The sequence below is a fragment of the Rhincodon typus genome, chromosome 13, assembly GCF_021869965.1.
Source record: "Rhincodon typus isolate 14 chromosome 13, sRhiTyp1.1, whole genome shotgun sequence".
In the NCBI taxonomy this organism is placed as follows: domain Eukaryota; kingdom Metazoa; phylum Chordata; class Chondrichthyes; order Orectolobiformes; family Rhincodontidae; genus Rhincodon; species Rhincodon typus.
Window position 1 is genome coordinate 25,154,663 of NC_063344.1, and position 14,493 is coordinate 25,169,155.

General features: G+C 42.4%; 1 protein-coding gene across 5 annotated transcripts in view; it reads right to left on the reverse strand.

The window, feature by feature from the left end:
• The window catches only part of mul1a (mitochondrial E3 ubiquitin protein ligase 1a), a 24,659-nt gene extending 12,693 nt beyond the window's left edge, over positions 1 to 11,966 (reverse strand). The window contains exons 1-4 of one of the 5 annotated variants that reach the window (XM_048604374.1): positions 11,888 to 11,966; positions 10,732 to 10,819; positions 5,526 to 5,676; positions 3,378 to 3,465 (exon numbers count right to left, since the gene is read on the reverse strand). In XM_048604374.1, the coding sequence (XP_048460331.1) occupies positions 3,378 to 3,465; positions 5,526 to 5,642 (205 nt within the window). In that variant the 5' untranslated portion in view covers positions 5,643 to 5,676; positions 10,732 to 10,819; positions 11,888 to 11,966. Of the gene's footprint in view, positions 1 to 3,377; positions 3,466 to 5,525; positions 5,677 to 10,731; positions 10,820 to 11,734 lie in introns of all 5 variants that reach the window. The other 4 variants (XM_048604377.1, XM_048604376.1, XM_048604378.1 and 1 more) reach the window with 4 other exon arrangements.
• Positions 11,967 to 14,493: the final 2,527 nt, after the last annotated feature.

Below are 14,493 nucleotides of genomic sequence, written 5' to 3' on the forward strand. Positions count from 1 at the left end.
GTTGTTATTGCGGGGAGGGGGTGTGAGGGGTGAGTTGCGGGAAATGCAGGAGACACGGTCGAGGACGTTCTCGACCACTGAGGGGGCAAGTTGCGGTCCTTGAAAAACGAGAACGTCTGAGATGTTCGGGAGTGGAATGCCTCATTCTGGGAGCAGATGCGGCGGAGGCAAAGGAGAAGGAATTGGGAATAGGGGATGGCATTTTTTGCAGGAAGATGGGTGGGAGGAGGTGTATTCTAGGTAGCTGTGGGAGTTGGTGGGCTTGAAGTGGATATCGGTTTCCAGGTGGTTACCAGAGATGGAAACAGAGGTGTCCAGGAAGGAGAGAGAGGTATCAGAGATGGTCCAAGTGAACTTAAGGTTGGGCTGGAAGGTTTTGGTGAAGTGGATGAACTGTTCGAGCTCCTCGTGGGAGCACGAGGCGGCGCCGATACAGTCATCAATGTAACAGAGGAAGAGGTGGGGTTTAGGGCCAGTGTAGGTACAGAAGAGGGATTGTTCCACGTAACCTACAAAGAGGCAGGCATAGCTTGGGCCCATGCGGGTACCCATGGCCACCCCCTTTGTCTGTAGGAAGTGGGAGAAATTGAAAGAGAAGTTGTTGAGGGTGAGGACGAGTTCGGCTAAGCGGATGAGGGTGTCAGTGGAGGGGGACTGGTCGGGCCTGCGGGACAGGAAGAAGCGGAGGGCCTTTAGGCCATCTGCATGGGGAATGCAGGTGGACAGGGACTGGACATCCGTGGTAAAGATGAGGTGCTAAGGACCAGGGAATTGGAAGTTTTGGAGGAGGTAGAGGGCGTGGGTGATGTCACGGATGTAGGTAGGGAGTTCCTGGACCAAGGGGGAAGAAAATGGAGTCGAGATAGGTGGAGATAAGTTCGGTGGGGCAGGAGCAGGCGGAGACAATGGGTCGACCAGGGCAGTCAGGTTGGTGGATTTTGGGAAGGAGATAGAAGTGGGCGGTGCGGGGTTGGGGAATGATGAAAATCCACAAACCTGACTGCCCTGGTCAACCCATTATCTCTGTCTGCTCCTGCCGCACCGAACTTATCTCCACCTATCTCGACTCCATTTTCTCCCCCTTGGTCCAGGAACTCCCTACCTACATCCGTGACACCACCCACGCCCTCCATCTCCTCCAAAACTTCCAATTCCCTGGTCCTCAACACCTCATCTTTACCATGGACGTCCAGTCCCTATACACTTGCATTCCCCATGTAGATGGCCTAAAGGCCCTCCACTTCTTCCTGTCCCGTAGGCCCGACTAGTCCCCCTCCACTGACACCCTCATCCGCTTAGCAGATCTCGTCCTCACCCTCAACAACTTCTCTTTCAATTCCTCCCACTTCCAACAGACAAAGAGGGTGGCCATGGGTACCCGCATGGGCTCAAGCTATGCCTGCCTCTTTGTAGGTTACGTGGAACAATCCCTCTTCTGCAGCTACATTGGCCATAAACGCCACCTCTTCCTCCATTACATTGATGACTGTATCGGCGCCGCCTCGTGCTCCCACGAGGAGCTCGAACAGTTCATCTACTTCACTAACACCTTCCACCCCAACCATAAGTTCACCTGGACCATCTCTGATACCTCTCTCTCCTTCCTGGACCTCTCTGTTTCCATCTCTGGTAACCACCTGGAAACCGATATCCATTTCAAGCCCACCAACTCCCACAGCTACCTAGAATACACCTCCTTCCACCCACCTTCCTGCAAAAAATGCCATCCCCTATTCCCAATTCCTTCACCTCCGCTCCCAGGATGAGGCATTCCACTCCCGAACGTCTCGGATGTCCTCATTTTTCAAGGACTGCAACTTCCCCTCTTCAGTGGTCGAGAACACCCTTGACCGTGTCTCCTGCATTTCCTGCAACTCACCCCTCACTCCCCCTCCCCGCAATAACAACCAAAATAGAATCCCCCTCGTCCTCACGTACCAACCCACCAACCTCCGGATCCAACGCATCATCCTCCCACACTTCTGCCATCTGCAATCCGACCCCACCACCAAAGACATTTTTCCCTCCCCACCATTATCTGCTTTCCGGAGGGACCACGCCTTCCGGGACTCCCTTGTCCACTCCACACTCCCCTCCAGCCCCACCACACCCGGCACTTTTCCCTGCAACCGCAGGAAGTGCTACACCTGCCCCTACACCTCCCCACTCACCCCCATCCCAGGCCCCAAGAAGACTTTCCACATCAAGCAATTGTTCACCTGCACATCTGCTAATGTGGTATACTGTATCCACTGTTCCCGTTGTGGCCTCCTCTACATCGGGGAAACCAAGCGGAGGCTTGGGGACCGCTTTGCCGAACACCTACGCTCGGTTCGCACTAAACCAGTTGCGAACCATTTCAACTCCCCCTCCCATTCCTCAGACGACACGTCCATCCTGGTCCTCCTGCAGTGCCACAACGAAGCCACCCGAAGGTTGCAGGAACAGCACCTCATATTCCGCTTGGGAACCTTGCAGCCCAATAGTATCAATGTGGACTTCACAAGCTTCAAAATCTCTCCTCCCACTACCGCATCCCAAAACCAGCCCAGCTTGTCCCCATCTCCCTAACCTGTCCTTCCTCCCACCTATCCCCTCCTCCCACCTCAAGCCCCAATCCCATCTCCTACCTACTAGCCTCATCCCACCCCCTTGACCTGTCCGTCCTCCCTGGACTGACCTATCCCCTCCCCAACTCCCCACCTGCACTCACCTTTACTGGCTCCATCTCCGCCTCTTTGACCTGTCTGTCTCCTCTCCACCTATCTTCTCCTCTATCCATTTTCTATCCGCCTCCCCCTCTCTCCCCATTTCAGAATCCCCTTCCCTCCCCCATTTCTGAAGAAGGGTCTAGATCCGAAACGTCAGCTTTCCTGCTCCTCTGATGCTGCTTGACCTGCTGTGTTCATCCAGCTCTACACCTTGTTACCGTAAAATAATCATGCTTTACCTCCTAAAAGGCCTCCATTTCCACCTCCCAACAGTCAAGATAATGCACTTGGATGATGCGTAATGATCCTGAATCACAACCATTCTTTATTGGGAATGTATTCAGCCATCCCTCAGCACTTCGGACATGCTCAGATTTTAACTATACTCACACTTGCTTCTTTAGGTCAGCAGCTTTTTATATCTAAGTGATCAAAAACATCACCTGTTCTTTGTAACTGGAATGTTAATAGCCTCTTTTCTCGTTAAATAATGCTTTTATGATTATGTTTTTAACATTTAAAAGCAATGGAATAAAAATACAAAAGACACACTGGAATTAATTTTCAGGCTACTGGCTAGACTGACCACTGGTGATTAACGTCACTAATTTTGCCAGTGGGTAGTTGAAAACCCATTACATCAAATATAAAACTCGTAAGTCTCACCTTCCACAATAGCATACTCCACACATTTTCCTGGAGTGGCATTCAAAAAATCCACCAACTGCTTGTTGATCTGGAATTTTGGGGCTTCCTAATTTTAAAAAAGAAACAAGTGAAATAATAGGGAACACAAGAACAGGACTAGGCCTCTCTATCCTTGGAACTTGTTCAGTTATTCATTTAGATCATGGTTGATCTGTACCTCAGCTCCATTGAGCTCCTTTTGCTACAAATCCTTTGATACCCTCATCCAGCAAAATTTATAGAACTCCAATCAATTTCTATGGATCTATCATTCACACTCTTGGGCTGCAAGTTTCAGTTTTTCATAATTCTGTGTAAAAACATGTTTCCTGATTTCACTTCTAATTAAACTAATTCTAGTTCTGAATCCTCTCCGCTATTAACTGAATATCACATTTGTCAAATCCTTTTTGTTAAAGGTTTTGTGATCCCAAATACAGGAGGGGCAGATGGGCAAGGCAAGGAAGAGGAATTGAGGTAAAGGTGAGAATAATGAAGCCTAGTGGAATTATTCATGGAAGGGAACATCACGCAGACAATCTCAAATGACCAGTTTGCAACTGTCCTGTTGCTGCATAAACATAGTGAGGTGTACAAGAAAGGAATAGCTCCCAATAAAAATTACAGTCAATATTGTCCATTATCTAACCTTGCCAGTGTGACTTACCTTTTAACATCATCAACCACATATTCTTTCTCCATTGCCTTTAAATCCATTGTTCAGCCAAGTGACCCTGGGATTTTTTCCATTCCACTTTCACCCACCTATTAATAACCAAGAATCTTCAGCAACGGATTCTCTTTACCTGTTGTTTCCCCAAAGATTTATCCTTCACTCTCATTTCATCTTATTTATGTGTTGTCACTTGGGGACACCGTAAGTAGATGTTGTAGTCTGACTTTGAGAATTAAATAAGTAACAGTTTCCTCAGGTTAACCATTGGGAAGATTTAAGCAACCATCTTGGGCCAGCAAACACACACCATACCCATGCCAATAGTTCCATCCCCATTCCTGAGCAATGGCTCAGACTGCTTGTTTTAGTGACCCCCAGTTGAGCTTCTGATTCCAGACTATAGTCAACAAAAGATAGGAGTTAATTTATAACAAATTGCTGCACAGAATCCCATTATGACAATCCCACATGCAAATACTGTAATGGTCAACATTAAAACAAACAAAACATCAAATTTTGCCATAAGAAGAAAGGAGAAATAATAAAAAAGGTACTGATGGCATTTATCTGCAGATTTCAAAGTTTCAGCATTTATCAAAGCAACTCTCAGCCAATTAAGTATTTTTTTTCCAAATGCTATCACTGTTATAGCATATGGTAAACTTGCAGCCAATTTATGTCCAGCAAAGTTCCACAATTACCAAAATAGCATACTGTTTTTAGTGCCATTGGACAAAGCAGTTAGGTCACCAAGAGATAGCCCCTGCCCTTCTGCAAACAGGATCTTTAAATCCTCCTGTGAGGCTCATTTTAACATCTCATCCAAAAGTACATGTTACGAAGCACAGATTCAATTTCAACTCTGGTCAGGAACCTGAAATGCAACATTCAATTGGGATAATCATTGTGCAGGAACATTGACAAAATTGGAGGCTTGGGATACCAGATATTAAAGTTGTATTTTGGTACTTGTTGAAAAATATTATCAATGGTATCTGCATTGCTCCATTGACAGATTCATTCTTAGTCTCAACTATGCCAACTTCATTGAATGCACTGAACAGAGTACAGCTGTTTCTGTTAGTGTATTCCGTGGACTGCAGCATAACTGAAACACACCTCACTAAGAAGGAATTAGCCAAGAAAGTGTTTTTTTTTTTTAAATGTCTTGGAACATGAAGAATTTGCCTCAGCTATATCAAGCCATCATAAATGCAAACAAAAGCAAAATACCACAAACATTGAAAATCTGATAACTAATCAGATGGGACTTGAAATGTTAACTCTGTTTCTTTCTCCACAGATGCTGTGAGACCTTCTGAATTTCTCTAACATTTTCTATCTTTTATTATAAACCTATTACTGACAATCTTGCCCTCCCAACAGAAGTTAAAATAAGAGCCACAAGAGTTTGTGTTTATGAAGTACCAGAAGAAACAAATGACTCTTACCTTTAATACTTTCACTGTTGCTCTTTTCTTTCTATACAAATAGTAAAACAACCCAGAAAATGCAAAGCTTGACCCGAAGCAGACCAGCTCCACATTTGACACAGGAATCCTGTCCATCTTGTAGTTGGATTCAACCAATTTCTTTAAAGGACTAATAAAAAAAAATAGACAATGTTATACAAGAATCAATGCAGAATATGCAATCGCTGACTTTCCTTGCATTTCCTTTGCAAACATGAAATACCTGACGAGATCAAGAGATTTAATTTGTTCTTGGATTGGCTAAGGTTGTATTTGCTGCCCATCTCTATTTCCTCTGAGCAGATGGTGGTAGTGGTAAGCCTTCTTGAATAACTGTCCTTTTCTGGCACTGGAACAATTGAACGTAGTAATGATCCAGTACACAATATGTCTTAATCAAAATGGTATGAACTGTAGGGGGTGGTGTTCCCACAAAGAGCTGTTTGTTCTTCTCTGTGAAAGAGGTTCAGAGCAAGGAGATTTTGCCAAAGAGCTCTTGAGCCTGTTACAACTCTGATGGGGGCAAGAATGTGCTTGAAATCAAGCCAGAATACTCCACGACCTATACCCAAAGTGCAAATATCTCATTCAGCCACCAAAATGAATAATTTGTTTCTCTTCGTATATTGATAGGGCATATCAATAATAACCTGCATGATGATGGATATCTTGATTATATCATCACTTGCTGTATACCACAAAAATGCATGAATGAACCTAGGTCCACCACTTTTGTCACTGAGCGGTGCCAAATCTAAGATTGCCCTGGAAGAGGAAGGTATCTCAAAAATATGAGCAGCAGGTGATACTAGCTATCATATATTGCAACTGTACAGTAAATCTACAAATCGTTATCTCCAGTACCAGGATGCTGCTGTCAAGCCAAATAGATATTTTGCCTACCATGTAAATGAGTAATGTGATATAGGAGTTTCAGTGCTGGTGTGATGTCAAACATGTAGAGAGCATGTCCCAACAGGTGGCAAACTATATCGTACAACAAGTCCCATTATCCATGTGCAGCAGGCAGCATGCTGATCATGCTCAACTAACCTATGCTCGCAAGTCTCAGAAAAGTATATCCACCATTAAACATGATCATGCTATTGGAAATCATTTATTAAATAATGAGGACTGCGTTAATAAGTTAAACCAGAAACCAATTTAAGATTATCATTTCGACTCAATGTGATGCATTTGTCTGCTTGAAGCAATATACATACATATACTCACAAGACCATGTTTTATGTAGGCAAAAGGAATCTCTGCAGACATTGCACCTTTCTGAAAAGGAGTCATGGAGACAGCCAATCTCTGATACTCCTCCATGGCAACATCTGACCAACTAGAATCTACCTACCTGGTCTGAGAATTAAGATTGATCATTAACTGTTCTTGCTGTAGCTTCATGCTAATGATGGCCCAAAACAAAATCAGCATTTTTTTCTCATGTTGTATCTAACGGTTTCCCTTTTGTCAAGTATGCTTCTTGAAGCATAGTTCTGAGAAGTACAAGGCCAAATGCTTTGACTTCTTGTCTCTTTGTGGCAATGTTTAAATTTAGTGGAAAAATAGGGGGGGAAAAAGAAGTTGATCAAAAGTCCAAACTAAAAGGGTAGAATGAGGTGACTTCCTCACAGGTCATTTGATTTTGTTAGTGAAATTACATTACTGTAAGCTGCAGAATGATAAAAGACCCTCAGTTCAAGTAGCAGGTCAACTAGTTGTCACGATTGAGTTAACAGTTAAGCTTTCAGGACTTCTGCTAAGATCAAAGATATTGATTACTGGATCTTTCTGAATTCTCAGGAAATATTTAAAGAACACCAATTGAATGAATATTTCTTAAGGGTTATCTTTTACTCATTGAGACAGTGAGAGATAGAAAGATAGTATTGCTTCCTTGCAAGCCTATCTACAACTCAACAACCCACGTGTCTGAGGCAAAACAAAACCCAAATGTCCGGAGGCTGTTGCTAGGCAACCTTCAGCACTAGGTCCCTTTAAAAACTCAGTTTTCTTGTCTAGCAATTAAGATCATAGACAATGTCTTAGCACTCTGAAAGCTTTTATCTCAAACTCTCATAGCATTCACAAATAGTAGACAATCACCAGTCCTTCTGATCTTTTGATTTTACAGTTCCAAGAAATCACATAGTAAACGCTCTGCAAACCAAGAATTGTCCAAATTTCAGTTTCCAATCCTCATAATCCACAAACGTGTGTGCCCCAACAGATGAGTTGCTGTAATGTGTCTTATGCGTTCTACATACACCAATCACAGTGTGCCTATGGTGAAAAGGGTGGAACTAAGTCTGGTGATACATGCTAGATTCAAGCAAACTGCTCTGGAGGTGTCAAGCTAGAGTGTTCCTACTTTCATTCATACAAATAGTGTATATTCTATCATAACTACTTCCATTTACATGATGACTTTAATGTACAAAACCAGCAATGACACTTCACAAAAGCCTCTACCAAACTAAATTTGACACTGAACCACAGATTTTAGAACAAGTGAAACAATAGGTTGGTCAGAGATGGGCTTTAAGTACCATCTCAAAAAGCAGGGAAAAGGGTTGAGAAATGAACATCATGTTGCAGCGGTACAGAACATTGGTGAGGTCACTTTTAGAATATGGTGTACAATTCTGGAGGCCCTTCTGTAGGAAAGATCTTGTTAAACTTGAGAGGGTGCAGAAAAGATATAAAAGTATTTTTCCCAGGGTAGGGGAATCCAAAACTAGAAGGCATAGTTTTAGAGGGGAAAGATTTAAAAAGAATCAGAGGGGCAACTTCTTCACGCAGAGGTATGGAACGAGCTGCCGGAGGAAGTGGTAGAGGCAGGTACAATTATGCTATTTAAAAGGCATCTGAATGGGTATATGAATAGGAAGGGTTTAGAGGGATATGGGCCAAATGTTGGCAAACGGTACTAGGTCAGATTGGGATGTCTGGTCAGCATGGACAAGTTGGATCGAAAGGTCAGTTTCCATGCTGTATGACTCTTATACTACCCTTTAGTTACTTGCTAATTTATCAGTAACTGGACACAGAAGCTGGAAATCTCTGGTTTGAATCATATTTCTACAGCCATTTAAAACAAAAGACCATTGGCAGAGACCTCACATACTCTTTTGAAAACTTTGGGGAATTTTTACTTTCAGGACGAGGGAAGAATATTCAATCATTTAGATTGAATTATGTTGGCAGAAATTAGAGGTGCACACCAACATTAATAACCAACTTTCCTAGGTCATTTTGGACTCTACCAAATAAGGGGGTCTAGATAACACTATGTATAATATTAGTTAGAAAATCTTCAGACTAGATAACTAATTGACCAATTAACTTTAAATTAAATAAATATGAGTTTGGTTAAAAAATAGAAATATCACCTACAGCTTTAAAAATAAACCGAACGAGGAGAGCAATGGATTTGGGACACAGAAAGCACTGCATGTCAATGGAGCAATTAAAAATGCTGATAAAGCACAGAGATTCATTTCTAGAATTTGGAATTCAGAAGTAATGAAGTAACATTCAAATCCTAAAGGACCTCAGTCAGGTAACACAAGAACAATGTGGACAGTTAGCTTTATAAAAAGAACAGAATCATTAGAGAAAATACAAAAAAGAATTTGTGAGGAAGGTGCCAGACTTGAAAGACTATGACAACAAGAGAAAATTGAACTGATTAGGGTATTTTTCTTTTGAGAATACCACTTAGAGGTGATCTGATAAAGATCTTTAATATGGACTGAACAAGGTAGATGCACAGAGAAAGTTTCTAATTGTGGGAAAACAAAACTGGGGCCATAAAAGATTGAAACTGATAAATCCAACAGGGAAATAAGGAGAAGTATTATTAATTAGTAGCTAGAATGCAGAACTTTCTATCACAGAAAGTGGTTGGTGCAATTAGCTTTAACACTTTCAAAAGGAAACTAGAAGGGTATAGCAGAGAAAAAGGAACAGAAAGGTATGCCGAAAGACTGGGGTAAAAGGAATGGGAGGCAACTTGTGTAGCATATAAAGACAAGCCCAGAGTAGATGTTTGTGTGCTATGTAGAATATATAGATGTAATTCGATCTAATTATCCCCTGCCACAACAGTGTTATCTCTATATCAGTGGGTATTTCCTTTCCCAAAACAGGTAATCACTGTCATCATTTACAAACAAGCAATGCAATACAAATCTTCTGGGCCTTCTAATAAGAGCTTTCCTCCGTTAAATAAGAATACACATAATAAAGCATTTCAAAAAAAAGTTTCAGTGTATAATAATAATCCAACCTGTGTAAAGCATAACTTGCTCCACAACTTACTTCATCACACATTAAACCAGTACTCTTCTGGGAAGTCCCTCAGCAATCAATACATCAGTCAAGAAGAAACATCTTGAACTGGGTCAATCTCTTGGAAACCATAAATGTTATCACAGCATAGGGAAATTCCAGGGCATCACATTGATCCTTTCAATCCATGTAAAATAAACTAACTAATTTAAGAGAATGTAACAGGATATCACAATACATAAAATAAGGGCAGAATGTGTTGTAACAGGATATGAACACCCTCTGCCATAAGTGAGATTCTTCCTTGGAATCTTCAGTTCAAAAATGTTTTGTGCATAAAAGGTACTGAAAAGTGTGAAATGATAGAAACACAAAGACAATAGGACATTGTAGACTTGAAGGAAAAGGGCATTTGATAAATTTAAATGTTTATGGAATGGCTGGAAAAATAAACACAGAAGGGGGAATTAAAAGTCAAATTAGTTAGAGAAAATGACAACAGAAAGATTGGGTCAAGTGAGACAAAACCAGTGGAACCAAAGGCATATGTACACTGTATAACCTCTCATTAGGAAATAAAATGACCTGGAAAAATTTTGAGTGGATACAAGGAATACATGACATCATGACAGTGCAGAAGATTCAGTATTTGGAGAAGAAAAACAACCTGTCTTATTCTTCTTAAAAATTGCACCATTGAAACAGCATCTTTTATATCTAAACATTTGATCACACATCTGCTTCTCGCCTGAAATCACAATCCCATTTCTCATTAACAAAAGCTTATGCCATTAGCCTCACTACTACTCTGATTGTAAATTCTGACTTAATACTTTGGCCTCTCAAAGCAGTATGATAGTGTCATGTTTGATAGGAAAGATCTTACCTGTCAGAAGATAACAATATGCAGTGTAGGAGCCAGATTGTTAACAATTCTTAGCAATTTCTTTTAGACAGTTCTCACACTGCATTATCTGTCAAAACACAAAAATTGTAACAAATGAAGGATTTCAGGGATGTGCATACACTTGTGAAACTGCAGTTGTTCTCTGCAGTAGAGATCAAGACCAGATTTGATTGAAATGCTCAAAATTATGAAGGCTTTGACAAAGGAAAGAAGGAGAAACATTTTTCAGTGGCAGACATGAGAAGCAGGAGCACAGAGAAAACTTATTCCATCAATAGAAATAGCTGGAAAAGCTCAGCAGATTTTTGTGGAGAGAAATCACAGTTAACATTTTGGGTTCAGTACCCTGCCTCAGTTCTTTTCCAGCAATTTCTGTTTTTGTTTCTAATTTCCAGCATCCGCAATTCTTTCGGTTTCTACTTATCCCATTAAGCCGGCTCTGCCATTCGATAAGATCAGATGGTTGATCTGATGCTGGCCCGAACTCCAGCTCCACTATCCGGCCTGTTTCTAATAGCCGCGGAGTTCCCAAAAGTTCAAAAAACTTAAGGTTAATAAAATCGATGAGACAGATAATGGCAAAAGAACAAGCGGAAACTTTTCTTTCACCGAGAAATTGACAGAGATCTGGAACGCACAAGCCGCAAGAGTAAAAGCAGACTCAGCAACCAGGCGTTAACGAAGACTAAAGACTTGAGACAAATAACAAGGGTTATGGGGACCGAGCGCAACTCTAGCAATAGGGCAACAGTGAAGGCCCGTCCTGTGTTTGTTTCATCTTATGACTCTACTTCGAATTGACACAGCCCTTTCCTGCCGTAACTCATTCTTTTCCAGGTCCTCCCTTTTTAAAAATTGAAAATGGAGTCAGTAATTGGCATGGTTCACTCTGGGATATCAGGGAATAGGCCTTGCCCGCACTCACAGCACCCCCCCAACCCAGGTCATGTCCCTAACCTCCATGTCGCTATGACCCATTTACCAAGGGAACGGCTCTCCGGCCCACACACAGTCACACCGGCCTCAGATACTCCCCACTGGCTCCTAAACCCACCACGGATATAGACAAGAGGTCGATCCCCTCCACCCCCAGTGGACATGAGCACTCGAGTTCATCCGTTACCGAAACACTCACCGACTCTCACCTGGCCGCTTTACCCAGCAAAACACGCGCGGCACTGAGGGATTCTGGAACCTGTAGTCCTCCGCCCCACGGGCACAATACCCATGATCAGACCACCTCCCAGCCTGCACCACGCTGCGCTATGGATGCTGGGATCTGTAGTTCAGCAATACCCCTTCTCACCTGGAGATCCACACCTGAAGACTTTGCGCATGCAGCTTTCCATTTTCAATACAAAGAGAAGGTGCTGATAGTCTCCATCAGGTCAGGTATGTATGAATAATGTGGATAATATCGTTACTGAAGTTCATAAGATTCTTTTTTTCCTTAAATTCTCTATTAGTTGTGGCTAAAAGATAATGTTCATTATTATTTTAAATAGCTAGGCATTAATTGTTATATAAATATATTCCCTGCGTGACATATTAAGACTATATGTTATAGGAGCAGAATTAGGCCATTCAGCTCATTGAGTCTGCACTGCCATTCAATCATGGCTGATATGTTTCTCAACCTTATTCTCCCCATAATCCTTGATACCCTTTCCAATCAAGAACTTACTGATCTCTGCCTTAAATTCAGTAATGGCTTGGCCTCCACAGCCTTCTGCAGCAATGAGTTCCACAGAAGAAATTCCTCCTAATTTCAGTTTTAAAGGGCTGTCCTTTCACTCTGAGGTTGTGCTCTCGGATCCTAATCTCTTCTCCTCATGGAAATACCTTCTCCATATCCTCACTATACAGGCCTCTCAGTGTTCTGTAAATTTCAATGAGACCCTACCATCACAGACCTAAAGTCGATGACCACTCTTCTTGACAAGTCCTTCATCTCCAGGATCATTCTAGTAAACCTCCTTTGGAACCCCTCCAATACCAGTGTAGCCTTCCTTAGATATGGGGCCCAAACTGCTCACAATATTCTAAATGCAGTTGGACCAGTCTTTTATAGCCTCAGCAGTACATCCCACTCTTTATTCTCTTAAAATGATTACTCACAGTGCATTTGCCTTCCTAAATGCCAACTGAACTTGCATGCTAATCTTAAGAAAATCCTGAACTAGGACTCCTAAATCCTTTTGTGCTTCAGATTTCCAAACTCTTTCTCCATTTAGAAAATAGTCTAGGCCTCTATTCTTCCCACTAAAGTGCATAACCTCACACTTTCCTACATCTGCTGCTTCTTTGCCCGCTGTCCAAGCTTGCCAAAGACCTTCTACAGTCTCCCCACTTTCTCAACACTACCTATTCCTCCAACTATCTTTAATGTTACCTACAACAATGTCCTCGGTTCCTTCGTCCTCATTGTTAATGTATAATGTGAATAGTTGTGGTCCCAGTACCAATCCCTGCAGAAATCCACTAGTCACCAGTTACCTTCCTGAAAATGCCCATTTTATCCCCACTCTCTGTCTTCTTCCAGTCAGCCAATCTTCTATCCATGCCAGTATCCTGCCCCTAACACCATGCGCTGTTCTCTCATTTAGCAGCCTCCTGTTTGGTACCTTGTTAAAGGCCTCCTAGAAATCCACATGGATCATTTTCCCCAGGGTAGGGGAGTCCAAAACTAGTGGTCTTAGGTTCAAGGTGAGAGGGGAAAGGTTTAAAAGGGACCTAAGCAGCAATTTTTTCATGCAGAGGGTGGTGCATGTATGAAATGAACTACCAGTGGAAGTGGTGGAGGCTGATACAATTACAACATTTAAAAGGCATCTGGATGGGTATATGAATAGGAAGGGTTTAGAGGGATATGGGCCAAATGCTGTCAAATTGGACTAGATTTATTCAGAATCTCTGGTCAGCATGGACAAATTGGACTGAATCGTCTGTTTCACTGCTGTGCATCTCTATGACTCTATATTCACTAGCTTTTCTTTGTCTAACTTGCTCATTACCTCCTCAAAGAATTCTAACAGATTTGTCAGGCATAAATTTCCTTTGACAAAACTGTGCTGACTCAGACCTATTTTACCATGCACTTCTAAGTATTCCACAATCTCATCCCTCATAATGGACTCTAAAATCTTACCAACGACTGAGATCAGGCTAACTGGCCTGTAAAAACCAAAAGAACTGTGGATGCTCTAAGTCAGGAATGAAAACAGAAGTTGCTGGAAAAGCTCAGCAGGTCTGGCAGAATCTGTAAAGAGAAATCAGAGTTAACGTTTCAGTTGTTTTTTTAATTCATTTGTGAGATGTGGGCGTTGCTGGCTGGCCAGCATTTCTTGTCCATCCCTAGCTGGCCTTGAGAAGGCGGTGGTGAGCTGCCTTCTTGAACTGCTGCAGTCATCCTGCTGTGGGTTGACCCACAATGCTATTAGGGAGGGAATTCCAGGAATTTGACCCAGTGACAGTGAAGGAATGGCGATATATTTCCAAGTCAGGATGGTGAGTGACTTGGAGAGGAACTTGGAGGTGGTGGGGTTCCCATATGTCTGATGCCCTTGCCCTTCCAGATGAAAGTGGTCGTGGATTTGGAAGGTGCTGTCTGAGGATCTTTGAATTTCTGCAATGCATCCTGTAGATAGTACATACTGTTGCTACTGAGCATCAAAGGTGGAGAGAGTGAATACTTGTGGATGTAGTGCCAATCAAGCGGGCTGCTTTGTCCTGGGTGGTGTC